The sequence below is a fragment of the Malaclemys terrapin genome, chromosome 1 (assembly GCF_027887155.1).
Source record: "Malaclemys terrapin pileata isolate rMalTer1 chromosome 1, rMalTer1.hap1, whole genome shotgun sequence".
Lineage (NCBI taxonomy): Eukaryota > Metazoa > Chordata > Testudines > Emydidae > Malaclemys > Malaclemys terrapin.
In genome coordinates, this window is record NC_071505.1 from 313,720,945 (window position 1) to 313,748,691 (window position 27,747).

Genomic DNA, 27,747 nt, shown 5'->3' on the forward strand with positions numbered 1-27,747 from the left:
TCGGCCTGGATGGACGGAACCCGGGCCGGCAGCAAGCTGAGCGGGGCTGGCAGCTGGGACCCCACTCAGCCCGCTGCCAGTCTGGGGTTCCATCTACCGGCCCCTGTAAATGTAAAATGTATTACAGGCACACGAAACCTTAAATTACCGCGAATAAATGAAGACTTGGCACACCACTTCTGAAAGGTTGCCGACCCCTGCTCTAGTCTTACAGTGTAAGGATATCCAAACCAGCAGGAAAGCATGCAAACCTACAGTAGGCTTTAAAAGATTACATGTTCAGATGCAAAATATACCCATCAAAACTTAAGTGTTAAGGAATGTTTTCAAACTACTCTAATAGGAGAGCCCATTTTATATTGAAATGTAGAAATTTTTTTTATTTTTATGACTATTCTAGGAGAAAAGATAACTATACTAGCAGGTCATACACTTCATTTCTTGTATAGGCTGAGTTTATTGCACAAACCAGAGGTTCCTTCCATCCTCCCCTACAAGCTCTCTGTGTTGCCATCTCCCATTCCCCTTCTTTTTCAGGGATTCACTGTAACGCCCCACAACCTCCCTGCTGCCATGGGTTTTGCATGCCCCAGTTTCTCTCCCCCCGCCCATGGCAAAAGCTATATGCCCCCCCTTTGGGAGTCCCCCATGCTCCACCACCTATGACAGGAGCTCTGTGTGCACCCTTATTTCACCTCATTCTCTCCAGTCCCTTTCTCCCAAGCCAGACACTCCCAATTTATCTGGGTGATTAATCATTCAGGGCATCAAAATATTAAACTGTATTAAGAAGCCAAACAGGAGTATTTTTATGCCACAAGGCATTAACGGATGTCATCAATTAGCTGTTTGAACTATATACGATTGCAGAGGTGCCTGAAACAATGATTGTAGTAATCTGATGGTAGGGTTTCCATTTCTCGCCTTTTGGTTTTCCAGTTTCCCCAAAAATCAATAAGGTTCTGGCCACTGATGCCTTGCACATTCCCAATAACTTTGGAATTGATCAGATACTAGGTTCATAAGTTATTACATACAGAGAAATGCCACCAAATTAAATGTAAGGACCTCACAAGCTTGGCCAAAAAGGGCACTTACGGCATTTTTTCCCTAATTTAAGAGATTTTTGTAATCTTACCCAAGCTTTAATTAATAGTAACTCCCAAGCAAGCAAGCAATGGTCATTACAATAAAGGCCTCTACTACAAAGAAATTTTGATCATATTTTAGAGTCTGCACACAACTCCATGGAACATTTAATACCAGAAAATAAGGCCTAAAAAGGGAAAGCCGTCTTTATTGGAAGGTGAGGGGAAAGCAGACATACCTGTATGTCCTTCTTAACGAATTTAGGCTTATTATCCACAATTTTTTTTCTGAATTCAAGCAGCACTTCTTTACAGTCTTCCAGATGAACCTCTGGTTCCCAGGTATCATCATCTGAGGTATATCCCTTCCACCGCACTTTGTACAGAATTTTACCCTGTGAGAGCAAAAAGTACTTATAAAACAAGAGTTTATGAAGGGGGTGGGGGGGGGGGTTTCTACAGTATCGACTTGCTCTTGTGAATCTCAATGTATAATGGTTTAGTCTAATCTGACTTTATAGGATGAAAATGTTAATTCCTAAAAAATGAGATGAGCCGTGTTTTGCTATAATCATTCATCCAAACATGTTCTCATAGTTTGAAGTATTACACAAAAGAGGTTTTAAGTACAGTGAGTATAAAACTTATTTCTTACAGTAGTTCACTAAACTTCTGTTAACCATTTGGTTTTGCCTGAAGTTCTTTGCTGCTTCTCCAAACAAATTTAGTAATTTCATATTACAATGTGAACAAATCATTTTCCTAGATCAGGATATACTGTGATGGGACACACACATCATCTACTCAACTTCACAAGAATGAAGTCTGCTACAAGAACTCAGTTTTTTCCTTTCCTGGCTTCACATTGCAGCATACATGTGCCCAAAAGCACTTGAATTGAAGAGCAGGGTGGAGTTAAAAAAAAAATAGGGCTGTCAATTAATTGTAGTTAATGCACACGATTAACTAAAAAAATTAATCATGATTTAAAAAATAATCGCGATTAATCGCACTTAATAGAATACCAACTGAAATTTATGGAATATTTGTGGATGTTTTTCTACATTTTCAATATTGATTCCAATTACAACACAGAATACAAAGTGCACAGTGCTCACTTTATATTATTTTGTATTACAAACATATGCACTGTAAAAATGACAAAAGAAATAGCGTTTTTCAATTCACCTCATACAAATACTGAAGCGCAATCTCTTTATTGTGAAAGTGTAACCTACAAATGCAGATTTTTTTGTTACATAACTGCACTCAAAAACACAACAGTGTAAAATTTAAGAGCTTACAAGTCCACTCAGTCCTACTTCTTATTCTGCCAATCACTACGTTTCTTTACATTGACGGGAGATACTGCTGCCTGCTTATTTACAATGTCACTTGAAAGTAAGAACAGGTGTTCGCATGGCACTTTTGTAGCCGGCGTTGCAAGGTATTTACATGCCAGATACGTGCTGGGTCATCCTCCGAGACTGCTATAACATGAAATATATTCAGAATGCAGGTAAAACAGAGCAGGAGACGTACAATTCTCCCCCCCAAGGAGTACAGTCACATAAATTGACGCATTATTTTTTTAATGAGCATCAGCATGGAAGTGTGTACTCTGGAATGGTGGCCGAAGCATGAAGGGCATGCAAATGTTTAGCATATCTGGCACATAAATAGCTTGCAACACCAGCTACAACAGTGCCATGTGAACGCCTGTTCTCACTTTCAGATGACATTGTAAACAAGAAGCAGGCAGCATTATCTCCTGAAAATTGTAACCAACCTTGTTTGTCTAAGTGATTGGCTGAGCAAAAAGTAGGACTGAGTGGACTTGTAGGCTCTAAAGTTTCACAGTTTTATTTTTGAATGCAATTTTTGTACATAATTCTACATTTGTAAGTTCAACTTTCATGATAAAGAGATTGCACTACAGTACTTGTATGAGGTGAATTGAAAAATACAATTTTTTTACAGTGCAAATATTTGCAATAAAAATAAAGTGAGCAGTGTACACTTTGTACTCTGTGTTGTAATTGAAATTAATATTTGAAAATGTTGTAAACATCCAAAAATGTTTAAAATAAATGGTATTCTATTGTTTAACAGAGCGTGATTCATTTTTTTTTTAATCGCTTGACAGGCCTAAAATAAGTTAAAAAAAGATTTTAAAAGTCATGATTTATTTTATTTAAATGTTAATTCTTTACTTTCTTCCCATTTTATAGTGTTATCGTGCTAAAATAGATGTTTTGCATTTTTTTCTTAGTTTCCTAATTGTTAGGAGAATCTCAGATTTTAAGAGATCTCCCCCCGCCCCCACACTTCAATATTTATCCTTGCCGAAAAAGGAAAGTGCAGGGTCTTACCAACATACTCATTATAGTACAACTCTACCCTGATATAACGTGACCTGATATAACAGGAATTCAGATATAACGCAGTAAAGCAGCACTCCGGGGGGGCGGGGCTGCACACTCCGGTGTATCAAAGCAAGTTCGATTATAACGTGGTTTCACCTATAACGCAGTAAGATTTTTTGGCTCCCAAGGACAGCGTTTTATCAGGGTAGAGGTGTAACAACATAAATTCAAACACAAAATAGATAAGCAAATAATTGTGCTATATTTGCAACCAGCACCACCTTCTAATATATTGAACTTTCAAAAGTGAAAAAGCTGCAATGCTTAAACCAAAAACTGTACTCCAACAGGGTTTTGCACTCAAGTCATATCCCGTCTTGATTTAAAGAGGTCAAACTGCCTAAGAAGAACAGGAGTACTTGTGGCACCTTAGAGACTAACAAATTTATTAGAGCATAAGCTTTCGTGGGCTACTGCCCACTTCTTCGGATGCATATAGAGTGGAACATATATTGAGGAGATATATATACACACACACATACAGAGAGCATGAACAGGTGGGAGTTGTCTTACCAACTCTGAGAGGCCAATTAAGTAAGAGGAAAAAAAATGTTTTTGAAGTGATAATCAAGCTAGCCCAGTACAGACAGTTTGATAAGAAGTGTGAGAATACAAGGGGAGATAGATTCAATGTTTGTAATGGCTCAGCCATTCCCAGTCCTTATTCAATCCTGAGTTGATTGTATCTAGTTTGCATATCAATTCCAGCTCAGCAGTCTCTCGGAGTCTGTTTTTGAAGTTTTTCTGTTGTAAGATAGCCACCCGCAGGTCTGTCATTGAATGGCCAGACAGGTTAAAGTGTTCTCCCACTGGTTTTTGAGTATTATGATTCCTGATGTCAGATTTGTGTCCATTAATTCTTTTGCGTAGAGACTGTCCGGTCTGGCCAATGTACATGGCAGAGGGGCATTGCTGGCATATATCACATTGGTAGATGTGCAGGTGAACGAGCCCCTGATGGTATGGCTTACTTAATTGGCCTCTCAGAGTTGGTAAGACAACTCCCACCTGTTCGTGCTCTCTGTATGTGTGTGTGTGTGTATGTATATGTGTGTGTGTATGTATATATATATATATATATATATATATATATATCCTCAATATATGTTCCACTCTATATGCATCCGAAGAAGTGGGCAGTAGCCCACGAAAGCTTATGCTCCAATACATTTGTTAGTCTTTAAGGTGCCACAAGTACTCCTGTTCTTTTTGCGGATACAGACTAACATGGCTGCTACTCTGAAACTGCCTAAGCACATCCCTAAGTCACCTCAATCTCCTCCTGGAGGAAAAAGATTGGCCATCTTATGTCTCTCACTATAAGACTGTTTTCCAGACCACATATCATTCTTTTAGTATTTCTCCAAACCTTTTCCAATTTGTTAACATCCTTTTTGGAGTGCGGATACTAGAAATGGACATAGTATTCCAGTAATGATCTCACTAATATACTGAGGTAATATCTCCCTACTCCTATTCAAAATTCCCGATTGAACATCCAAGATCATACTAGCCATCAAGTACACCACATCACTGGGAACTCATGTTCAATGGGTTATCAACACCATGTCCCAACTTCTCTTCAGTGTCACTGAATTCCAGGATAAAGGATGGGGGACTGTAAGTGTAACCTATATTCTTTGTTCTTGGATGTATGACTTTTCATTTGGTTGTATTAAAAACATACGTTGGTCAAATGAGCCCACCTTACCAAGAGACCTGTCTCCACTTATATTTACCATTCCACCAATTTATATTCTCTGCAAATTCTACCAGCAGAGATTTTGTTATTTCTTTCAGATCATTGAAAGAAATATTGAATAGCATTGGGCTAAGAACAGATTCCTGGAGCATCCTGCTAGAAATACCCCCACTAGATGACTCCTCATTTAGTTATTTTGAAATCTTTTAACCAAGTTTTAACCTATTTTTATATGTGCTACATTGATTTTGTAGCATGTAAACTTTTTTAAAAATCAGAATATCATGCAGAATAAGTCAGATGTCTAACAGAATATGCTTTAACTTCTGTAAATGTGGTTACCATTATCAACCAATCTCACCAAAAAATAATATCAAATCTGTCTGACAAGACCATTTTCCATAAAACCATACTGATTGGTATTAATTATGTTACCATATTTTAATTCTTTATTAAGTACGTTCCATGTCAGAATATCCATGACATGAGACAATTTCACTAACTGAAAAGGCTCTGGATTAAAGCACTTTATATGCAAGAGGATTTTGTTTCTTTTGAGGGAAAGTGAACAGTGGTTCTCAAAAATTACATTGTTTTCCAACTATTTTGGAGAGAGAAGTTTCAAAAGAAATTTTGCTCCTCTTGACTATTCTAAATACATTTGTCATCAGCAAGCTCTGCATCTCACTGTTCACCCCCTTTTGCAGATCCTTAATATATTAAACACAAGACCTAGTACACAACCTTGTAACATCCCACTTAATCTTTTACACTGTTGAACACTTACCATTTATTCCCATTTGTTTTCTATACAAATCAGTGTCTAAGACTATGTCTACACTACAAATTACATCACTCAGGGGGTGATTACATCATTTTAAAGTAAAACATTTTCTGTTCAGATTTAGGAATGTTGTAAGCTTCAAATGTTCAATTTTCTTTTTTTTTTTGGTAAAGTCAGATTATTTTGAGAGAAATATTTTCCTTTCCAAGTTAAAAAGGACACTATCAAGGTATTTCAAAGAAAAAACCTTCCCCCACTATTTCTTTAAAGCCCCTCACAAACTTAAAACATATTGAACAATGCAATACTTTGAAAGAACATTTTGTTTTGGTGCAAGTTAACACTTACTTCAGAAGGAGATACGTCTTACACTGAGGTATATGTTAGTAAAAAGTTAGCTGTTTTAAGTAGAAAAATTCAAGAAATTAGGGCTAACTCCATAAACCAGAACTCTTCTGTGTTAAGCTGAGGTGTTACAGATCTGGCAGATAGTGAACATCAACAAGTTGCACATAAATGTAGTAAGTCTTGAAGCTTTTGCACTTCAGTTTTAATCTGAAGGACTATTTTATTTTCCCTCTACATTTTGGCTATTTCTCCACAATCAGAGTGCCTATAAAATTTTTTTATATGTGATGCAGAATTAGACCTATATAAAAACCACACAAAATAATACTTAACAACACTTCAGAGTTTCCATCATGTTCTATATAAATTTCAAAAGCAGGGCTCTTTGCTTAAGTCACATTTGTATCTTGCAGATACAAACCTTAATGCTTGGTCTATACTAGGAAATTAAGTCAGTATAACTGTATTTCTCCAGGGTGTAAAAAATCCACTTCCCTGAGTGAAGCAAATAAACTGACCTAACCACTTGTGTAAACAGAGCTAGGTTGACAGGAGAACCCCTCCTGTCAGCATAGGCAGCACCTTCACTGAAGCACAACAGCAGCACAGTTGCAGCAGCTTATGTGTAGACAAGCCCTAAGGGCAGGTCTTCACTACGGGGGGTGGTGGGGGGTGGTGTCGATTTAAGATACGCAAATTCAGCTACGCGAATAGCGTAGCTGAATTCGACGTATCGGAGCTGACTTTACCCGCTGTGAGGACGGCGGCAAAATCGACCTCCTTGGCTCCCCGTTGACGGCGCTTACTCCCACCTCCGCTGGTGGAGTAAAGAGCGTCGATTCGGGGATCGATTGCCGCGTCCCAACGAGACTCGATAATTCGATCCCCGAGAGATTGATTTCTACCCGCCGATTCAGGCAGGTAGTGTAGACCTAGCCTAAGAGTAGCTCAGCATTTCAAAGAAAGGCTAACAAGTTGTGAAAGACATTCCTGCTGTCTCTAATATTGTATTCCTGGCCTGAGAGATTCTGTATCCCTAATGGATCCATGAAAACTACCTAGAAACCACTACAAGGAAAGTAATTTCATACAACAGCAGTGAGAACTTAGAATACTTTTGATGATTACATGATTTAAGTTATATTCAGAAACAACTGGAAGTTCAAGATGGATTAAACAATGTGTTCATTGAGACAATACATTTACTAAAGGACCATGTTTGTCAGAATCTTATCCCAGTGAGCCACTGATCCAGGAAATGGGTATTTTCACAATGTATTTTACCACTGCAACTACCGGGGAAAAATTGTCAACATGATTTTTTTTTTTTTAATTCTTTCATCCAAAGCTACAAAAAGCCGTATTTTATATTAGAGGTTATATAATAAAAGCATTAAGATACAACACTGTTCTCATGGGCTTATAGCCCAACAAAAACAAAAAAATCATCCCAGACAAACCTGACCCACAAGAATACATATAACCTCAAATATCAGCACCTGTGTCTTTAATGGTTTTATGATTGGGACTCAAAAATGAAAGTATTTTAGGAACAATTTTCTGTCCGTGCCACTTTAAAAATGATTCTCCTTTGTGCCTTTATTCCATGTTACACAGAAGAGTTTCACCACTTCATGTAGCCATAAAGAAAGGGTTTGACTCTCCCAGCTTGAGATCCCAGGCTAACTGATCAACTGGGTAGAGACAGTTATGCTAAATGAAGTACTTAAAGCAAAGTATTTTAAATTAGCTTCAAGCAGCTTGAGTTATAAGTGGCCCATAAAAGTGGAAACAAAAAGAACAGAAACCCAAATTCAAGCCTATGCAAGATGCTGCCCTGCTACCTTTGGTTATAACATTTGAAAATGAAAGCATGTGTGTTGTGAGGGGAAGAGATGGGGAGCCAGCCCACATGAAGGCATCAGCTGTTTGGCTGTTTCCCTCACAGCCCCTCACCATAGTCTAGCCAGGGATCTAAGACTCAGGTGCAGAACAGAGGAATGCCTGGCCAAGGGAGAGGTGAGACAAGAGTGACACAGCGGCAGGAACTGTGGGAGAAGGGAGAAAGTCAGGTGGCTTCTGGGGAAAAGAAAAGAGAAGGGAATGAATGGAAGAGGTAACAGGCAGGGCCGGCTCCATAACAGCAGCTAGCTCCAGCTACAGGTGGAAAGCTGAGGAGTCTTGGTCTCCCTTCATCCACTCACTACCCCACCCAGCCAGTTCTCCTCTCATACACTGCCTACCCCCATCTCTGCCAGGCCAGCTCTCGCCTCTTGCAGCCTGCAGGGCCAGGTTTCCATGTCTTTCAATCACCCACCACACACACTCCCAGGCCGGGGCTCCCCTCATTCACGCCCCCCCTCCCCGAGCCAGGGCTCCCCTCATTCACACACACACACACACCCACCCTCCCTCCCTCCCCGGGCCCCTCTCATTCACACACATCCCCTTCTCCCCGGGCCGCAGCGCCCCTCATTCGCACCCTCCCTCCTCTCTCCCCGGCCGGGGTGCCCCTCATTCACACACCCCCCTCGGGCCGGGGCGCCCCTCATTCGCACCCACCCCCCTCGGGCCGGGCCGGGGCCCCCCTCATTCGCACCCACCCCCCTCTCTCCCCGGGCCGGGGCCCCCCTCATTCGCACCCACCCCCCCTCCAGGCGGGGGCTCCCCTCATTGACACCCACCCCCTCTCTCCCCGGGCCGGGGCCCCCCCTCATTGACACCCACCCCCTCTCTCCCCGGGCCGGGGCCCCCCCTCATTCGCACCCACCCCCCTCTCTCCCCGGGCCGGGGCCCCCCTCATTCGCACCCATCCCCCTCTCTCCCCGGGCCGGGGCCCCCCTCATTCGCACCCACCCCCCTCTCTCCCCGGGCCGGGCCCCCCCCACCCCCCTCTCTCCCCGGGCCGGGCCCCCCCCACCCCCCTCTCTCCCCGGGCCGGGGCCCCCCTCATTCGCACCCACCCCCTCTCTCCCCGGGCCGGGGCCCCCCTCATTCGCACCCATCCCCCTCGCTCCCCGGGCCGGGGCCCCCCTCATTCGCACCCACCCCCCTCTCTCCCCGGGCCGGGCCCCCCCCACCCCCCTCTCTCCCCGGGCCGGGGCCCCCCTCATTCGCACCCACCCCCTCTCTCCCCGGGCCGGGGCCCCCCTCATTCGCACCCATCCCCCTCTCTCCCCGGGCCGGGGCCCCCCTCTTTCGCACCCATCCCCCTCGCTCCCCGGGCCGGGGCCCCCCTCATTCGCACCCATCCCCCTCTCTCCCCGGGCCGGGCCCCCCCTCATTCGCACCCATCCCCCACTCTCCCCGGGCCAGGACCCCCTCATTCACTCACACACACACCCCCTCCGCGGACCGGGGCTCCCCTCGTTCACCCCCCCTCTCCCCGGGCCGAGCGCCCCCCTCATTCACACCCCCCGGATCCCCCTCCCCGGGCCGGGGCTCCCCTCAGTCACCCACCCCCTCTGTTTTCACATCCAGGATCTTCTCCACTTCGAACACATCCTCCTCCTCCTCGCTCTCGCCGCCCGCATCGCCCGCGGCCTTAACAGAACCCGCCGCTGCCGCCTCGTTCTCCTTCTCCGCCTCCTTCTCCACTTCAGCCGCCGCCACCTCCTCCCCGCTCCCGGCCGCCGCCATATTGGGGTGAATTTCAAGCGACTACACCGAAAAAAGCTGCGACAGCCACAACCAGGCGGGCAGCCCCGTGACGCGGCCTCCTCGGCCAATCAGCGAGCCGAAACGCAACGTAGCCCCCTCCCACGCCCCAGCGTTAATCCCAGCGGCCGCTAGGGTTTAGAGTGACAGGTCCAAGTAGCCAATTGGTAGCGCCGCAGGGAAGAGCCAATAAGAAGAAGAGGCGCAAAGGGGCGGGGTGGGGGAGAAGTTCCCGCAGCGTGCGCGCGGGGCGGCGCTCGGAGGCCGTTTGTCTGATCCCGGCGGGGAGCCGCAGGCCTGACCCCAGCAACGAGCCGGGGGCGGGGCGGGGCTGCTGTGACATTCCTGTCTCCTCCTCTAGCGGGCCCCTCCCTGCCCGCCGCTTGCCATGCCAGAGCCTCCGGGGCCCACCGCTGCCGTCTGCCTCCTGCGTCCCGGTCCGCCCCAAGCGCGGGTCCCAGGGCCAGGAGGGGCCACGGTGCTGGTCCGGTCTGACCGCCTGTGGAGCGCAGGCCAAGGGCTTCCCGTTGGAACTGGAGCGTATCTTTAAGAAAAAAACAGCTGATCTTTATTTAAAAATTGCTAGAGATGGAGAACCCCTACCCCAACAAGAAGGAGTTACTTTGGCTCACTTAGACCTAGAGCAGGGGGGTTTCATCGGCACTTATGGCCTTCCACCCTCCTGAGTTACCTGGTAGCGATGCCTAGTGACACCAACACAATGGTTAATGGTCCTCAGTGTTAAAAATGTGCAATCAGGGCCGGCTTTAGCAAGAGCGGGGCCCAATTCCTGGGGGCGGGGCTTGCAGCAAGCCCCACCCCCAGGAATCGAGCCACGCTCCGGCCGGGGTTGCCGGGCTTGGGTCCAACCCGGAGCCGTGCCGCGGGGGCCGGGCTGGAGCCGCGCCGCAGGGGCTGGGCCGGAGCCGCGCTGGGCTGCGGGGGCTGGGCCGGAGCCACGCGGGGGCCAGGCCAGAGCCGCTGGGGCCTGCGTGCTCGGCGGGAACGGGCGGCGCCTCCCCGGAGCCCTTCTCGCGCCCCCACCACCCCAGCTTACCTTGTGCTGCCGGCCTGCCCCTGCTTCTTTTCAGACTTCCTGCGAATCTCTGATTCGCGGGAAGCAGGGGAGGGGGTGGAGTGTTCAGGGGAGGGGAGGAGGGGAAAGTGAGCTGGGGGGCGGGGTGGAGAGCTGCAGCGCGGGGCCCTCTTGGCGCGGGGCCCAATTCAGCCAAATCGGCCTAAAGCCAGCCCTGTGTGCAATGCTTCATCATCATCAGGGCAAATACCAGAGCACAAACCGGATTGATCTCTGGCTAGGTTCTAATTGGCCACAACCTGCAGGATACAGGAATGACCCTTCCTCAAGGTTTCATTGGTCACTTGCCTCAGCAGCAGAGAATCTCTTGGCCATTTCAGCTATGAGGAGGATTGACTAAATTGTTGCAGGCGGTTGGCTTCAGACCAGTATAAACACCTTCAGGATGTAAACATACTAGCTAAGGGGGGTGTGGTGTACTGATCTCAGAAGGCCTCTCCTTCAATGCTCTGCACAAGGGCCCATTGTTTTGACACAATTTTAATATCTTGATCATAAAGGGTTGAATTCACAGAGGTTGTGTGTCTGTTACAGCCTCACCTACAAAACCAGCTTCTTGACTCAGTCTCTAGTGACTCATCTATTCAACTCTGGAGGTCCTCAGTGCAATCTCCAGTGTGTTGGCAAAGATGAAAGCTGTCACATTAACTCAAGCGTAATAGCCACATTATACTCATAGTAATTGCTTTCTGCCCACACGGGCATGCACAGAAATTCAACGTTGACCCCTTTTGGGGGGGCATGTTCAGCTCTTCCCTCCTGCCCCAGCTCCGGCTGGAGCTTGCTCTTCCCTCCTTCCATCCCTCCTGCTCCCTCCCTGCCCTGGCTCCAGGAAGAGCTCACTCTCCTCCCTGTAACCCCAGGCAGGAGGAGCTCGCTGTCCCTGCCACCGAAGCCTTAGGACTGGAGGAGTTCTGGGCCCCCAGATGATTATTGGGGGTGGGAGGCTGTGCTCCAATTTGCCCCCCCCTTGTGCATACCTCTGTGCCCACATTGATTATTAGTATTGTTTTACAATAATGCCTAGCAACCCCAATCAGGATCAGAACCTTCTTATCTAGGATGCTGTACAATCCATCACCCATATCACTTGCAAAGGCTGGTGAGCGCAGTGTTATCACTTCATGTCCTAAACTATTGCATATTTGCATTATTGTGTTTCATGTTAGAAGTGGCTTCATTTCAGGGGTGGATGATGTGGTCTCTCTACATAGTTTCTATAGAATTGGCAATATGAGTCTCACAATATTTACTGTGCTTCTTATAGCCCTAGGTCCTGAAGCTAAGAATCTCAATTTTCATTTATAAGACCCAGAAAACCTTATTAGCCTTCACGTTGCAGAGAATAGCCAGCAAATGTGAACCAAGTGTACCCTAAAGCTCAGAAATCACTTATGCTATGTCTACACTTAATACTCCTGGGGGAATTCTGCACCAAAAAATTAAAAATGCTGCACACAATTTTAAAAATTCTGTAAAATTCTGCATATTTTGTTTGTCAAAATAACACAATCATGCCAGTTTCAATTATTTTGGTAATTTATTTCAAAACACATGTCAGCAATTATGTCTGTAACAATACAGAGAACAAAAAAAGATTCAGGGAATGTTTTTTGACAAATAGATTCCTTACTAGGCATATTAATACAGAACTTTGAGCAATAATTCATTTAAACTACAATACATAAATGTATTTCCCATACCCCTCAGAAGCTGTGCAAAGGCTTGGGGGAGTCAAGGTGGGAGAGGGAAGTAATTGCTGGGAAGAAGCCTGGAAGTGAACTTGGAGGTTTGTTGAGTGTGGGTGAAAGAAGTATTGAACAATTTTTGGGGGGGGGGGAAGAGGGGGATTGTTAGGGAGTTGGGGAACCTACCCCATGCAGTGCCTCTCTCATTCAGCCAAGCACATCTGCCCCATCCCCATGTGTCCCTGCACCCTCATACCCTTTCAGTCAGGCATAACAGCACGTGTCCCCATGTGGCCCTGTACCCCCACTTCCTCCCATCTTCATGTGGCCTTGCACCCCCACTCCCAATTCAACCAGGCGTAGCTGTCCCTGTTCCCATGTGTCCCTGCAGCCACACTCAGCCACCTCCCTCCCCGCCCCATGTGGCCCTGCACCTCCACTCCCATTCAGCCCCTAGCTCAATGTTACCACACTAGCTCCTGTTCTCCTGGCCCAGTCTGTCCTCCCCACTAGCCCTTTTGAATCCCAGTCTGTGTGACCCTGCCGCCCCAGCACCCCCTTGTACCCTGCCCTGTCCAATCCCCCATATCCCATGCCTCCTCACCTGGTCCCACGGGCACAACGCTGTGAGGAAGGCAACCTCTGCCCCTCCTTCTCCATGGCTGGATACCCAGTAAGTTAGCTGCCCTCTCTTCTGGCACAACATCAGTCCCTGGTGAGTGACAGGTGTAATTGCAGTTTCCCTTTGCCTCCCCACCAGAAGCAATTATTCTGCGGAGAGGGAGGGGGGAATTTGGGGGTGATATTAATTCTACACTTGTGTGATAGTGCAGAATTCCCTCAGGAGTAATTAAAATGCTACAATGGCATACCTGTAGTGGCACATACACTGCAGCAGTGCTTCAGTGTAGACTTGCTACAGTGATGGGAGGGATTCTCCTGTTGCTGTAGGTCAGAGGTTGGCAACCTTTCAGAAGTGGTGTGCCTAGTCTTCATTTATTCACTCTGATTTAAGGTTTCGTGTGCCAGTAATACATATTAATGTTTTTAGAAGGTCTCTTTCTATAAGTCTATAATATATAACTAAACTATTGTTGTATGTAAAGTAAATTAGGTTTTAAAAATGTTTAAGAAGCTTCATTTAAAATTAAATTAAAATGCAGAGCCCCCCGGACAGGTGGCCAGGACCCGGGCAGTGTGAGTGCCACTGAAAATCAGCTCGTGTGCCACCTTAAGCACGTGTGCCATAGGTTGCCTACCCCTGCTGTAGGTAATCCACATCCCCAAGAGGGGTAGCTAGGTAGATGGAAGAATTCTTTCATCAACCCAGCCTGTCAACAGTAGAAGTTAGATTGTCTTAACTACATCAAACCCCTGAGAGAGACATAGCTATGCTGATATAACTTTTCAGTGTAGACCAGCCCCTTAGTCAAATAAAAAGAAACCAAATTTTATTATTTTTAGCTAACTCATGATTTTTGGGTCTTGACTCATTATTATAGAATGCTTGGGGTGGGCATTATTGTTTATAAATCATTTGAAACCCCTACTGTAAGCTCTTTGCAGCAGGCACATTTTATTACTTTAATGTACAGTCCCATCAGATTTAGGATACTCTATATAAATAGTAATCCAGAATGAAAAATGGATTATAAATGTAAAATTATTATCACAATATAATTTGGCAGCCTACAGATTACTTTTTAGCTTGTAAATGCTGCACATTCAGTCAGCCAAACGGGGTTGTATAAGTGTGGTACAAGATGCTTGACTCAACTGGTGGGCAGAGTATGCTGTTTTAGTACTCATAGGCCCTATGCACCCAAGAAGCTAGTGCCAAGCTAATATGAGCTCTCCTAGACATGCAGCTAACCCTTGCTTTCAGTCTACCTATCTCCCTCGCATATATTTCCTTGTCCTTCCCATATCCCCCCTTGGGTTTTTTTTCTTCCCCATTGTTGGATCTCTCTGTCCATCCTCCCTTTCTTGATGGTTCTAGGCAGCCACCCTGCTTCTACAGTGACAGCAGCACTACGTGAACATGCTGTGATCCTTATTTGGTTTGCTCTTCTGTTGCTGGTGGGTATCTCTAGGAGTAATTCTCTATACAACAGAGACATAAATGTGGTCCTTCACTAGTGATGGGGAGGATCAAAAGTTTGGGTGGGGACTGGGGAGAAATCCTTTCCCAGCTGCAGCAGATGATCCTGCCTGAGCTGATGCTAGCCGTAGTTCTTTTTCAGTGAACTAGCAGTGCTAAATTGACAAAGATCACATCAATTTCTTTGCTGTTACTCCTTGACAAGCACTGGGCAGCAGCAATGGCAATATACTGCTTTTTCCACAGAGGGATTTGAAAATACAGAGTTTGCCTGTGTAAGGGGTGGGGGAGGAATCTAACAAGCACTTCAGTTCATTTTTTAAAATTGAGTAGTATTTTACATCTGGAAATAATCTAGTGATGTTTAAAGACAATCCCAGCTCTGGTCAGATATCTTTGTTTTCTACAGAAGAGTCAGGGGGGAAATGACAGAGATATCTTCTTTCTGTAGGGGGAAACCACTTGCTTGTTTGACTGCATTTACTGCTGTTGGGATTTTAATATATTCCAGCAGTAGTTCCTATGGAATTCATGTCATTCAAATTAATGGAATGTCAGGCTGTGCCATGTATGTCTAGTTGCACTGTAGATGGGCATGTGCAGGCTACATCATGATCAGTGAAATGGTTATGCGTTGCTATTAATATAGTTAATGACGATGAAGGAAGGAAAGTTTACCTTCTATTCATATGATTATTTCAGTCTGTACTAGTGCATCCGTTTACATTACAAAAGCTTCTTCACAAACCACAGACTTAGAAGCGTTTCTTTTTATACAAGTACCTACCTGTTGCAGACTTTCTTGTTCTTAAGGCACTGGCATCCTAGTTTGTTTCCTTGTGAATTTAGCATGTGGCATAAATATGTTTTAACTGCAGCAAAGCCTACCAATTTTTAATGTCCCACTTTTAAACCCCTCCAAGAATGAAAAAATGGAGAGGAGTTGATAGAAAATAGTATTGACTCTAACTAAAAACTATTTAACCTGCATCCTTCCTTCAGGCAGAGATACTGGGATAATCAGCCAAATTCATCCCTACTTAACTCTATAGACTTCCTTTACGTCAGAGACAAATTTGGCATAAATGTTTGTTCTTTCATTCAGTCTTTCAGATCAGGCCTGAGGACTAATGGTTGTGAATTATTCACTCTTCTGTAGCTGAACTTTCAATCAGGTTTCACAGTTAATGTACCTTTTCCCCTTCTTTCATCGGGTTATGAATTGTAAGTTTTGGACAATATGAGGTAAAATTCTGGCCTCATTAAAATCAATGGGAGTTTTGCCATTGACTTAAATGGAGCCAGGAGTACACAGGTGCTCTTTTTCTTCTCCATTTTAACAAGTCTTTAACTCCTCTCCTTGGATTTTGGACTCAAGGTTCTCATTCCAGGGTAGAAGTTGATCAATTTGATACCACTTGCAGATTACATATCAACATTTGTTGATTTAAATAGGCATTTTAAAATTATTTTTAAAACCTACAATCTACAAAATCTATGGAAGATTCAAAGTCACTATTTCTTTTACTTTCCCCTTGCAGTATGGATTCAGCTTGAACCTACTAATATATGCAAGAAAATTAGCAAAATAAATAAATAGCTCACTCATGTTCAAATAGTAACAGAAATCTGGCAACAGTAATAAATTATAGCATTAATAGTGTAGGGCTTGCTTCTAATTAAGTCAATGGGAGTGAGAGCAGGGCTTCGATGAGGCATAACTCTAAGCACATGCATGGTTTCATTGAAAGGATTACTCACATGTTTACATTTAAGCAAGTATAAATCAACATTTTAGTACCAAATGAGAGTTGATAGGTTGGGGATGGTTTGTGAAAGACTTTGAAAGTGAGTACAAGTACCTTATCTCTGATACAATAGGGAAGGAAGAGTTGTGATTAGATGTTGATAGATGTTTGGCTGCATGCGTGTGTTCCCTCTGTGTGCCGCCCCAGCCCTGTGCAGACAGCTGGTAAGGCAGACCTCAAGAGAACCACCTAATGATCACAAGTTCCATTAAGGGACGAAGGCACCTAGCCAGGTTTATTGTTGACAAAACATGGTACTAGTATCCCGAAGACTCTAGCAGACCACTAGTACATGTATGCCCATAACAATGGACCAGCTTAGTGAACGGCGGGACGTTCCGTTCCTCCATAAGGCCAGACAAAGATACTCCCTCTGAGATACATCTTTATACCCTGATACAAACAAGTTAGTACTGTCTTTTGACATAGTTAGTTACTGCCACCTGATGTAGCTAGTTATCATCTTGTACATATTGGTTCAATCAAAACATCTCCATTACATACTGTCATCCTGACCTTATCTTTTAGAAGTGGTCAGTGTGTTCCTGTTATCCTTGGGGAATGTTTTTGTACCATCCTTGATATCGGGATGTCTGGTACTATTTGATATCGTGATGTGTTTGTGTGAGCACTCTGTGACTAGTACTTCTTAGGAATGTGTATTTCTGCAATATCAGCCCTGTTCTTACCAAATTCTGTGAGCAGGTCCTTCCTCATACTAGGCCTCTGATACAAGAGCTTATGTCTCAGGCTTTCTTCCTACTAAAAGAGCTTGTGAAAGGATTCAAAGAGAAGGGAGACATTGTCAAAGCTACAGGCTAGGAGCATGATTTTTGCAACAGCATTCTGAATGGATATGAACAGGGGAAGATTGGATTGGTCAAGGCCAGAGAAAAGAATGCAGTAATCGAGACTGGTGATAGTGAGAGCCTGAATGAGATTTTTAGCTGTGTGGATGGATAGGAAAGACTATACCTTAGGGATGTTATGCTGAAAATATCTGTAAGATTTAGACATAGCTTGGATGTGAAGACCTAGAGAGAGGTCTGAGTTGAATATGACAGTCATATTTTGGGATACTGCCTGAGTGACAGGCAGGTTGGTGGTGTTTTCCACAGTGTTCGAGAAAGGAGGTGGTGGGGAGAGTTTGAAGAGAAGGATTAAGAACTCTGTTTTAGTCATGTTGCCCTTGAGCTGACAGCTAGACATCCAAGAGGAGTTGCCAGAAATATAGGCTGAGATTTTAGCATAGACAGAAAGAGACAGGTCTGGAACAGAGATAGATTTGTGAGTCATCAGCATAGAGATAGTAGTTATTTGTTTTTGCAGATGAGATTACTCAGAGATAAGTTGGGGGGGAGAAGAAAAGGGGACCAAGGACAGAGCCCTGTGGAACCCCAGAAAAAGTTGAAGGGCGGATGAGGAGGAGCCTGCAAAGCACATGCTGAAAGAGCAGTTAGAGAGGTAGGAGGAGAATGAAGAGAAGGCAGTGTCATAGATCACAAGATTTCAAGAAGAGAGAATGGTCGACTGTGTCAAAAGCAGCTGACAGTACAAGGAAGATGAGGATAAAGGAGGGTCTCTGAGATTTGGCTAGTTATTAGAGAGCAGTTTCAGTGGAGTGCAAAGGGCAGAAGCTGGATTGGAAAGGATCTAGGATGGAACTGGAGGAGAGCAACTCCAGACAGCGATTGTAAACAATACGTTCAATGAGTTTAGAGGTGAAAGGCAGAAGGGAGATGGCGCGGTAGTTGGAGAGGCAGGTGGGATCAATGAGCAGTGTTCCCTCTAATTTTTTCCATCCATGTGCAGAATGAATTTTATGTGCACCATATTGAGGTGATGTGCGCCACCACTAGAAACCAAAAACCTAGATATAATATATATTTTAAAATGTTACCAGAGGGATAATTACTCCAGCCAGGACAGGTTAGGCATTTTAGAACTCACTACTCAAAGAATTAAATTTAAGCGTAAGAGAGAAATAAAAATTATGAAATGCATAGACCAGCCAAAAAACTAAAATAACACACTTTGAAAGAAGTATCAGGAAGTAACAACAACAACAACACAAGTATGTGTTGGGAGGTGAGTGTGAAAGACACTCTGTGTGTGTATGTGACAGAGATGTGTATTCCCCTTTTAAGAACCTCGATCCCACTTTAAGTACGCTTTAACTACCCTTTTAAGTAGATCAGCAAATTCAGACACAGCAGCAGCTGTCAGCAAGCTCCCTTTGTCCTAAGCCCTGTCATGTCCCTGCCCCCCAGCTTTGTGGAGGTGAGGTACAGGGGCGGGAGGAGGGGAACACCCTGACATCAGCACCCTGTTACAATCTATCAATGTGGAGGAAGAAATTAAGGATGTTATGGACCCCTGCTAAGAAGTCACAGGTACGGCTGTCCCTGAATTAGGATTGATCACCTAATTGATCTCAGTGCAAATAAGGATAAGGGACAAGAAAAGGTAAACTAAAAGGTGCTTTATTTAACATAAGGTAAGTATATGGACAAAATATCTCAGTGGCTTGCATGGCTATGAAGCCCAGAACCCCCTCCCTCTACAAATGACAGACAAAGGTATTTATACTTTACAGATCAAAGTTTGTCTGATTGTCTGTCTTGGCCTCGAGATGTTGGATCCGGACCTACCACTGTGCTTGGGAATGACAGGGAGTGCAGGAGGAACTCGGACCTTTGATGACTGCTGGACCAGGATTAGGATCAGAATCACCTCTCAGGTAAGTAGCTGTGGTGGTATCTCTCAGAGATCTTCTGGCGGTTCTTGATCCGACAACGCGGGCTGCTGCTAGGGAAGACAGCACCCTAGAGCCTGTGAGTGGGGCTTTTATATCCTCTAGTCTCTAGGCAGATTAGTGACCACCTGGCCAGTTCTTTTCCTGCCTTTTCCACAATAGAGCACGTAAGGATGCTGCCTTTGGTGGGACACTTCTGAGAGTACCAATTCAGGACAAATTGCTTAAAGCAGGGCAGTTACAGCCCAAGGCCAGGGTTCCTTTGCACACCAAGGCAAACCAAACCAGCCAAACAGAGACGACTTCGGTTTTACCCCACTGGCTAACCATAAATCACACAAGCAATTTCCTTAGACACTCCAGTTTCCCTGTATCACCACCAGTGCCACTCGTTATGGGGATGAATGGTTATGAAAACCAATGCCCCAGTGAAAGAAAAAGGTTCTCCCGATCCTAAAGGACTAAGCCCCAGACCCAGGTCAATATACAAATCAGATCTTACCCACAAATCATGCTGTTGCCAATCCTTTAGAATCTAAAATCTAAAGGTTTATTCATAAAAGGAAAAAGATATAGATGAGAGCTAGAATTGGTTCAATGGAATCAATTACATACAGTAATGGCAAAGTTCTTGGTTCAGGCTTGTAGCAGTGATGGATTAAACTGCAGGTCAAATCAAGTCTCTGGAGTACATCCACAGTTGGGATGGGTCATTCAGTCCTTTGTTCAGAGCTTCAGTTTGTAGCAAAGTCCCTCCAGAGGTCAGAAGTAGGATTGAAGACAAGATGGAGGAGATGCAGCAGTCTTTTATAGTCCCTTGCCATGTGGTCTCTGCTTTCTTTGTTCCAAAGACAAGCTATCCAGCACATGGCATAGAAAAACCTTACAGTTCTGTCCATAGGCATGTTCCTGCATACCTTGCTGAGTCACAAGGTGTATCTGCCTTCTCTCAATGGGTCAGTTGTATAGCTGATGGTCCTTAATGGGCCATCAAGCAGGCTAGACATGCTGACACCAAATTTCCTGGGGTGTTACCCAGAAGCGTAGCACAAGTTTGAAATACATACAGTATAAAGCCAATATTTATAACTTTAAATACAAAAATGATACATGCATACAGATAGCATAATCATAATCAGCAAATCACAACCTTTCCATAGAGACCTCACACGACAACCTTTGTACAATATTTGCTGCAAATATATAACAGTGGTTGCAACAATGATCTATGCAGTCACAGGTTATGTCAGTAATGTCACAGAGCACCAAACTCAAAAAAAGGGCACCAGAATTCCAAAGAGAAGGGTAGCCAACATGGCTGCCAAACAACTACTAGACATCATTCAAGATGGCGATTTTAACAAATTTTTGACATTACCATTACCCAGGTAAATAATTCTATGTTTGTGACTGGATTGAAGGAGGCGAGAGTTGTAGGAAGGGAAAGGAAGGCAAGGGAAGGTCACATTGTATTTTGTAAATTTTCCTGTTGGAAGCAATTAGCAAGATCCTGTGCAGGCAGAAGGAGAGAGGGCTTAAGGAGTGAGGCAAAGGTGGGAAAAAGGCAGGTGGGATTGCAGGTGTGGGATTCAATTAAGGTGGAAAAATAGAATTATTTAGATAGGAAGGCAGCAGAACAGAAGGGGGCAAGAATGAATTTGTAGTGGAGGACATCAGCCTGGTGGTGGGATTTATGCCAGAGATGCACTACAATGTGAGAGTAGGAGCAGAGGAAGAAGTCATAAGGGTTTGCCAGGGTTGGGGGGATCGACAGGATGTATCTTGTGGTGCGAGACAGACGCAAACAGTTAAAGGTGGAGGAAAGTGAAGCATTAAGTTAAAAGTGCCATCTACACAGCTGCCTGGCCATAGGGGACAAGGTGTGTCTCTCTGACCAAAAGAGGGCCACTCCACTTCACTGCATCAGGCAGCAGCACTCGGGCCCCACTGGTGGGACTGAGCAGTAAGCAGTCTGTAGTTCGTACCCTCCTAGAAGAGCCAAACCACCATTAATAGTCTGGAGTTCTAGCTTCCTTAGGCAGGGCAGAGTAGTAAGCAGTCTTTTGCCCAGAGTCTCCCAACTAGGGCAGACAGCAATTAACAGTCTATCAGGGAAGGTCTGGCCCTCTGGGCAGGACAGAGCAGGGAGTAGTCTTTAGCCTACGCCTCCAGGCTAAGGCAAACAGCACTGAACCGTCTATAGGGGAAGCTCTGGCCTTCTGGGCAGGGTAGAGCAGGGAGCAGGCTTTTGCCTAAACCTCCTGGCTAAGGCAAGGCATAAGTAATACACAGACCTTGGGGTACACTGCAGATGGCGGTCCCAGCAACTCCTCTCCAGGGTTGGACTCCTCCGGGGGCAGGGCACAGTGCAGGCTCAGCTCCAGTGCTTGGCAGTGATCTGGAGAGGTCTGTCTCCTTCCCCAGCTACCACTCAACTGACTGAGCTGCTGGGCCCTCCTTAGTATTTCCTGTGCCACTCCTGTACTTCCAGCGAGGAGGTCGGGGCAGGTTTGGCTCCACCCACTAGGGGAAGTGTAGTGATCCCTCGCTCTCAAGTCCAGACGGAGCCTCACTACAAGGCCATACCTAGTATGGAAGGAGGTCTTCCATTCATCTCCTTCCCAGATCCTCACAGAGTTATAAGCTCTGTGGAGGTCCAACTTTGTGAAGACCTGGACAGAGCAGAGTGTTTCAAGCAGTAATTAATAAGCAGTGAAAGGGTACTGGTTTGGATTGTAACCTTGTTCAGAGCTCAGTAGACCACATGAGGCTGGAGGAAGACATCTTTCTTTACCACAAAGAAGATCAGGGCCTCCCCAGGGGATGTGGAGGGGTGAATGAACCCCTTCTACAGGTTTTACTTGAGGTAGCTCTGGAGTGCCTGTAGTTCAGGTTCAGAGAGGGAGAAAATATGCTTAAAGGGAAGCTCAGCTCCTGGCTGGAGGTCGCTGGGGCAGTCATAGCTGCAATGGGGCTATAGAGTGTTGGCTTTTCTTTTGAACATGTTGGCATATGTTGATATTCAACAGGAATCTGTGCAGCCACTAGGTAGTTGTAGGGGTTGCCAGGGTCGCCCTTGGATCCTCTGTTAATGTTACTGAATTCTTTGGAGGACTGAGAAAGCCACAAATGGTAGCTGGTCCCAGCTCGGCTTTCGGGAAACAGGACTGTCAGCAAACTGGTAGGTGACAGTTCCAGCGAAAGGAGTGACTATAGACTTCCCTAACTCGGGGGAGTCCTTGCACTGGGTGGGAATATGGTGTGCTTGGGTAAAATCCAGATCAATGAAACTGCACAAGGCTCCCAATTCCACCAGCACCTCAGGTTGGTATTGGGCATTGCAGGGTGCTTGAGTTGGAGAGGTGTTGGGCGCTGATTGGCCATCACCAGGGAACTGGTGGGCAAAGTGTTTGAGTAGCCTGCTGGGGAAAGAGGAACGGCACCAACCCAGCCTGGACTCCCCCTATCAGGGCTGAGGGTTGGTGTTTTCTGATCGGGGTGCTACCTAGACCTTCACAGGGCAGCTTGATGCAAAGTGTCCTGGTTCCTCATAGTACAGGTAGAGGCCTGATTCCCAGCATTGATTCTTCTCCATGTCAGAGAGGTGGGGCCAGACCTGATCGACTTGCATGCATTTGAGCAACAGAGGCAGGAGTGGTGATATGGGAGGCTGGGGCCGGAAGGAGCTAGGAAGACTATCTTTTTTCTCAGCAACTCAGGACTAGGAGCCCAGCATAGGCGTCGGGTATAATAGGCCAGGGGAAATTCTGCCTCCCCCTGTGCTGCTGTGGCCGCTGAACCCCCAGTTGCAGGGTTTGGCAGTGAAGTTTTTGCTTTATGATGTCCCAGGCAGGTTCCAGGGTGGCTGAGGAGGCACATGCCGTCTCCTCAGACGCCCAGGAACCTGCATGGGGCATATCAAAAGTGTCTTCTAACAGACGCTTTTTCCCTGGGTGGGCTGGGTCCGGGGAGGGGAAGCATGGCACTTCTCTCAGCCAGCCCTGGGCTCCTCCAGGCTCTGGCTTGCCCAGGGCTCCTCCAGGCATGTGGATGGGGGGGACTCAGGGCTTCAGCCAGCCTGGGGCTCCTGTGGCCAGGGGAGGCGGGGGAAGAGGGGCCTTGTGGCTCTGGCCATTGGGGGGGGGGGGGGGTAGGGGTCTCAGGGCTCTGGCCATGGGAAGGGTACAGGTGGTTATGTGAATGCACTCTGCTGACACTAAGAGCATAGTGTAGACATATTCATATATGGAGATATACCTATCTCATAGAGCTGGAAGGTCATCGAGTCCAGCCCCCTGTCTTCACTAGCAGGACCAAGTACTGATTTTTGCCCCAGATCCCTACATGGCCCCCTCAAGGATTGAACTCACAACCCTTGATTTAGCAGGCCAATGCTCAAGCTACTGAGCTATCCTTCCCCCCCACGGTTTAATTAAATTAAATTAAATTAAATTACAGCAGTTTAATTAAAGCAGTTGCTATATGTTGGCATAACTTTTGTCGACAAAACTCTGTAGTGTAGACAAGGCCTAAATCTGCCCCAAGTTTCCCTGCCAATTTTTGTGATTTTACAATCACATTTCCTATTTTTCAAAAGAGTCTCTCTCTCTCTCTCCCCTTGTGTAAAAGACCCACACAAACTAGGGAATTTGACTATGTGCAAAATGCTGTTAAACAAACTGAAAAGAAAGCCAGAAAAATATACTTTTTTAAATGACTTTCAGTGATTAATCATCATTAAGTGTTTATTGTAACAACTAGAACAGGAGTACTTGTGGCACCTTAGAGACTAACAAATTTATTAGAGCATAAGCTTTCGTGGACTACAGCCCACTTCTTCGGATGCATATAGAATGGAACATATAATGAGGAGATATATATACACACATACAGAGAGCATAAACAGGTGGGAGTTGTCTTTGCTCTCTGTATGTGTGTATATATATCTCCTCATTATATGTTCCATTCTATATGCATCCGAAGAAGTGGGCTGTAGTCCACGAAAGCTTATGCTCTAATAAATTTGTTAGTCTCTAAGGTGCCACAAGTACTCCTGTTCTTCTTTTTGCGGATACAGACTAACACGGCTGTTACTCTGAATATTGTAACAACTGTACAGTAGATAAAAAGTTTTCAAACCAAAGTGAGATTTTTAGCATTATATTGTCTCTGTGAATGCAGATAACCATTTTCTGCGTTTGCAGTATTTTCCACATTGTCTTAAAATGCAGCTTCATTTAAAACACATTGCAGTAGTCCAACCACAAGGTGCCAAAGACACAGCTAAAAGTAACAGGTTTCAGATTAGCAGCTGTGTTAGTCTGTAGCCTCAAAAAGAACATGAGTACTTGTGGCACCTTAGAGACTAACAAATTTATGCTCAAATAAATTTGTTAGTCTCTAAGGTGCCACAAGTACTCCTGTTGTTTTTACAGGTAAAAGTAGCAATGTCTGTGTTGGAAAGAAAAGGCTGCTACCTGGACATCCAGAAGCAGTTGGGCATCTAATGATTCACAGATTGCTGACATGAGAGAGGCATATGCCCCTAATCATTATCACAGATACGCAGCTTCTTTTGGCTGCATTTTGATGAGAAACTCAACTGAACGAATTATCTAACTACCTAAGTGAAAACCTTGAAATGTTTATTTGCTTTTTATTATTCAGCTTCTTATACCTCTTGACATCAGTGTATTGAAATATTTCCTTGCTGATGTAATTCCTTTATTACATTACAGTTTTTTTATATAGTGCTACTGGTCCAAAGAAGTGGATAAGGTTTATAGAAGAAATCAAATTTATATTAAACACATTATAAAAGCATTAGCACTGCAAAATGGTTAATTTAAATTAAAAATTATCTAACATAGAAGCTAAATAGAGTTTTAGACAGTGAATTGCAGTATATGTTTACTCTTAGTAAAACACTATATTTAAATTTAAAATTACTGTCCTTATTGATGACAATATAAGAAAAAACCCCAAATTTCCATGTCTTTGGTTAATTTCCTGGATATTAAAACTACCTAATAATTATACAGATATAAAATCAAATTATCCTCTATTAATTTAGTGAACTCCTGTAATTTGTCTTATAATTGCAAAATGAGTAAAGTAGTTAACTCTTATAGAAGTCTTCTGTGATTAAATACTTGGAGGAAAGTTGGTGCTGATTAACTCGATACCCAACAACTTCTTAGTGGCAGAGTCCCAATCCTTCCCAAGTTCAAGTCGATAGCAGATGGCTGGAAATTGTCTGTCAGTTCTTCTTACCCATTCCACTGCTTTCTTTACTGAAGCAAAAGCCCAGTGAATAGCACTGTATATAGAAATAAAGTGTGATTATACTGAAATATGAGAACAGTGACTTAACTGAGCAGTTCCTGCAGCTGTCTACAAACTAAGCACAATCAAATGCACCAAAGGATACAAAAAGAAAATCTTGCCCTTGCCACCGAAGTCACTTGGTGGAGAAAATATCAACAATGCTTCAACCCAATCATTAACAAAAGATCTCTTTTTATATAATATATATATATATATGATAATTTGAGGCAGAGATTTCAAGGAAAAACAAAGTCTAGCCTGAGCAGCTTTCTTGGTCTTTTCAGAAAGCATTGTCATGGAGAAAGATGTAGGGTCAAATTCACCACAAATGTTTGGGCTTGTCTACATGGGGAAGTTAATGTGGAATAAGTTAGGGAGTGATTTTAAAGTGCACTGTCTACTTCGCACAAACTCCCTGCGTGGACACTCTTAATTCGCACTGAGTGCCTTTATGAACTTTAGCTTAATACACTTCCAAAGTGTAACAGTGCAGAGTAGTTAATGTGCACTAGCTACTTCAGTGACATAGGTAGCGTGAATTAGTCCATAAAAAGCATCTCATCAAGGCAGTAATATCAGATTTGACTCAATTTTTGGGTCCTCAATGTGTTCACATATATGCAGAGTTCCTCCCATTTTCCTTTTCTCCCTACTATGTTTTAACCCAACATCACATTTTATTATTATGTACTACATTCCTGATTGAGGTTACAGGACAAAACTAATTTAAGCATCTCTCTAGTTTGTTTAGGTTTTTATATCATACTCAACATGTAGTAGGTGTGTGCCTTCCAGTAGCGCATTAAGCAACATGACACATCTATCATATGTTATTTGTAACTTGTCACAGAAACCCTAGGTATATAGAGCCAGATAACATCTCCCACAGAAACACCTGAGGCAGGGAGACTACAGAGGAAGATTTCACAAGGTTTTCCTTGCTGCAAGTTCCTATAATTTTTGGGGGTGGGTGGAAGGAGCAGGAAGGTGGGGTATAATCCCCCACACTACATGCAGGGGTTAAATTCCCAGAATTCACATACCATGGGGAATCTGCTAGAGGCCGGAGCCATCTGTATGGTGTTCCTGTTCCTTCATGTGCTCCTAGATCTCTGCTGCGCTCCCCCTTCCCTTTTGGTGGAGTGGTGCTGACAGGCTCCCCAGCTGTCTGGTGTTCATTGTACCTCCTCAGTAAAGGGAAGTTCCATGATGCAGAGATCGCCCATACAAAACGTAATACAGCATGCAGCTATATTATATTGCAGAGGATTCTCATCTGGGGACCATCTGCATTGCCCAGGCCACTTGGAGGGTTAATGGACAGAGTGGGGATTGTGGTGTGGATGATGTTGATATCAGGGATGGACGGTTTGGTCCAGATGATCTGTGCCATACATCTAAGAGCCTCATCAAGCCCTAAAATTAATACTGTTCCCATTTACTATATAAATAAAAGTTTTTTGCTGATGCAGGACATTGTTTATGTATTTCTTAATTTTATAGACCACATTTTGAAAACAAAGATTTTGTTGTAAGAAGCAATGCATCGACACTGTCAATTATACTTTTCATTAACAGTCATATGCTGTCGTATATTAGTTACCAATACCCAATAACTATTCATTTCACGCATGTTAAAATGTTCAGCAGTTTACATTCATACATTAAATATTTAATGTATGCATGAATCTAAAGCACACCTTGAAGTAGGTGAATCATCCAGTTTCATTAGAGATTTGAAGGTTATCCCTTCCAGTTGCTGATTATAACGTATGAACTGCAGTACCAAAAGTGTAGCAATCAACTGCAATACTTCTCTTCCTTTAGGACCTAAAAAGGAGGGAAAAGGGTGTGATTCCTAGTATAATTGTTACTTGTCAACATTAATATTAATACTTGTCAACAAAGTTAATATTTTATATTTTGTAGTACTTACTGTCAAAGTAATAGTCATGCTCACATAATCT

The 27,747-nt window shown here is 44.4% G+C and overlaps 2 protein-coding genes across 5 annotated transcripts in view; both read right to left on the reverse strand.

The window, feature by feature from the left end:
• Nucleotides 1–11,119, reverse strand: part of MPHOSPH8 (M-phase phosphoprotein 8) — a 42,938-nt gene extending 31,819 nt beyond the window's left edge. Inside the window, exons 1-3 of one of the 2 annotated variants that reach the window (XM_054015503.1) lie at nt 11,063–11,119; nt 10,393–10,549; nt 1,328–1,483 (exon numbers count right to left, since the gene is read on the reverse strand). In XM_054015503.1, coding sequence (XP_053871478.1) covers nt 1,328–1,483; nt 10,393–10,395 — 159 coding nt within the window. In that variant the 5' untranslated portion in view covers nt 10,396–10,549; nt 11,063–11,119. Of the gene's footprint in view, nt 1–1,327; nt 1,484–9,807; nt 10,070–10,392; nt 10,550–11,062 lie in introns of those variants that run through there. The other variant, XM_054015502.1, reaches the window with a different exon arrangement.
• A 13,958-nt stretch (nt 11,120–25,077) lies between these two features.
• PARP4 (poly(ADP-ribose) polymerase family member 4) overlaps nt 25,078–27,747 on the reverse strand; it is a 103,394-nt gene continuing 100,724 nt past the window's right edge. For all 3 annotated transcript variants that reach the window (XM_054015505.1, XM_054015506.1, XM_054015504.1), the window contains 2 exons: nt 27,481–27,610; nt 25,078–25,772 (listed from right to left, as the gene is read on the reverse strand). In XM_054015505.1, the coding sequence (XP_053871480.1) occupies nt 25,598–25,772; nt 27,481–27,610 (305 nt within the window). In that variant the 3' untranslated portion in view covers nt 25,078–25,597. The remainder of the gene's footprint in view (nt 25,773–27,480; nt 27,611–27,747) is intronic.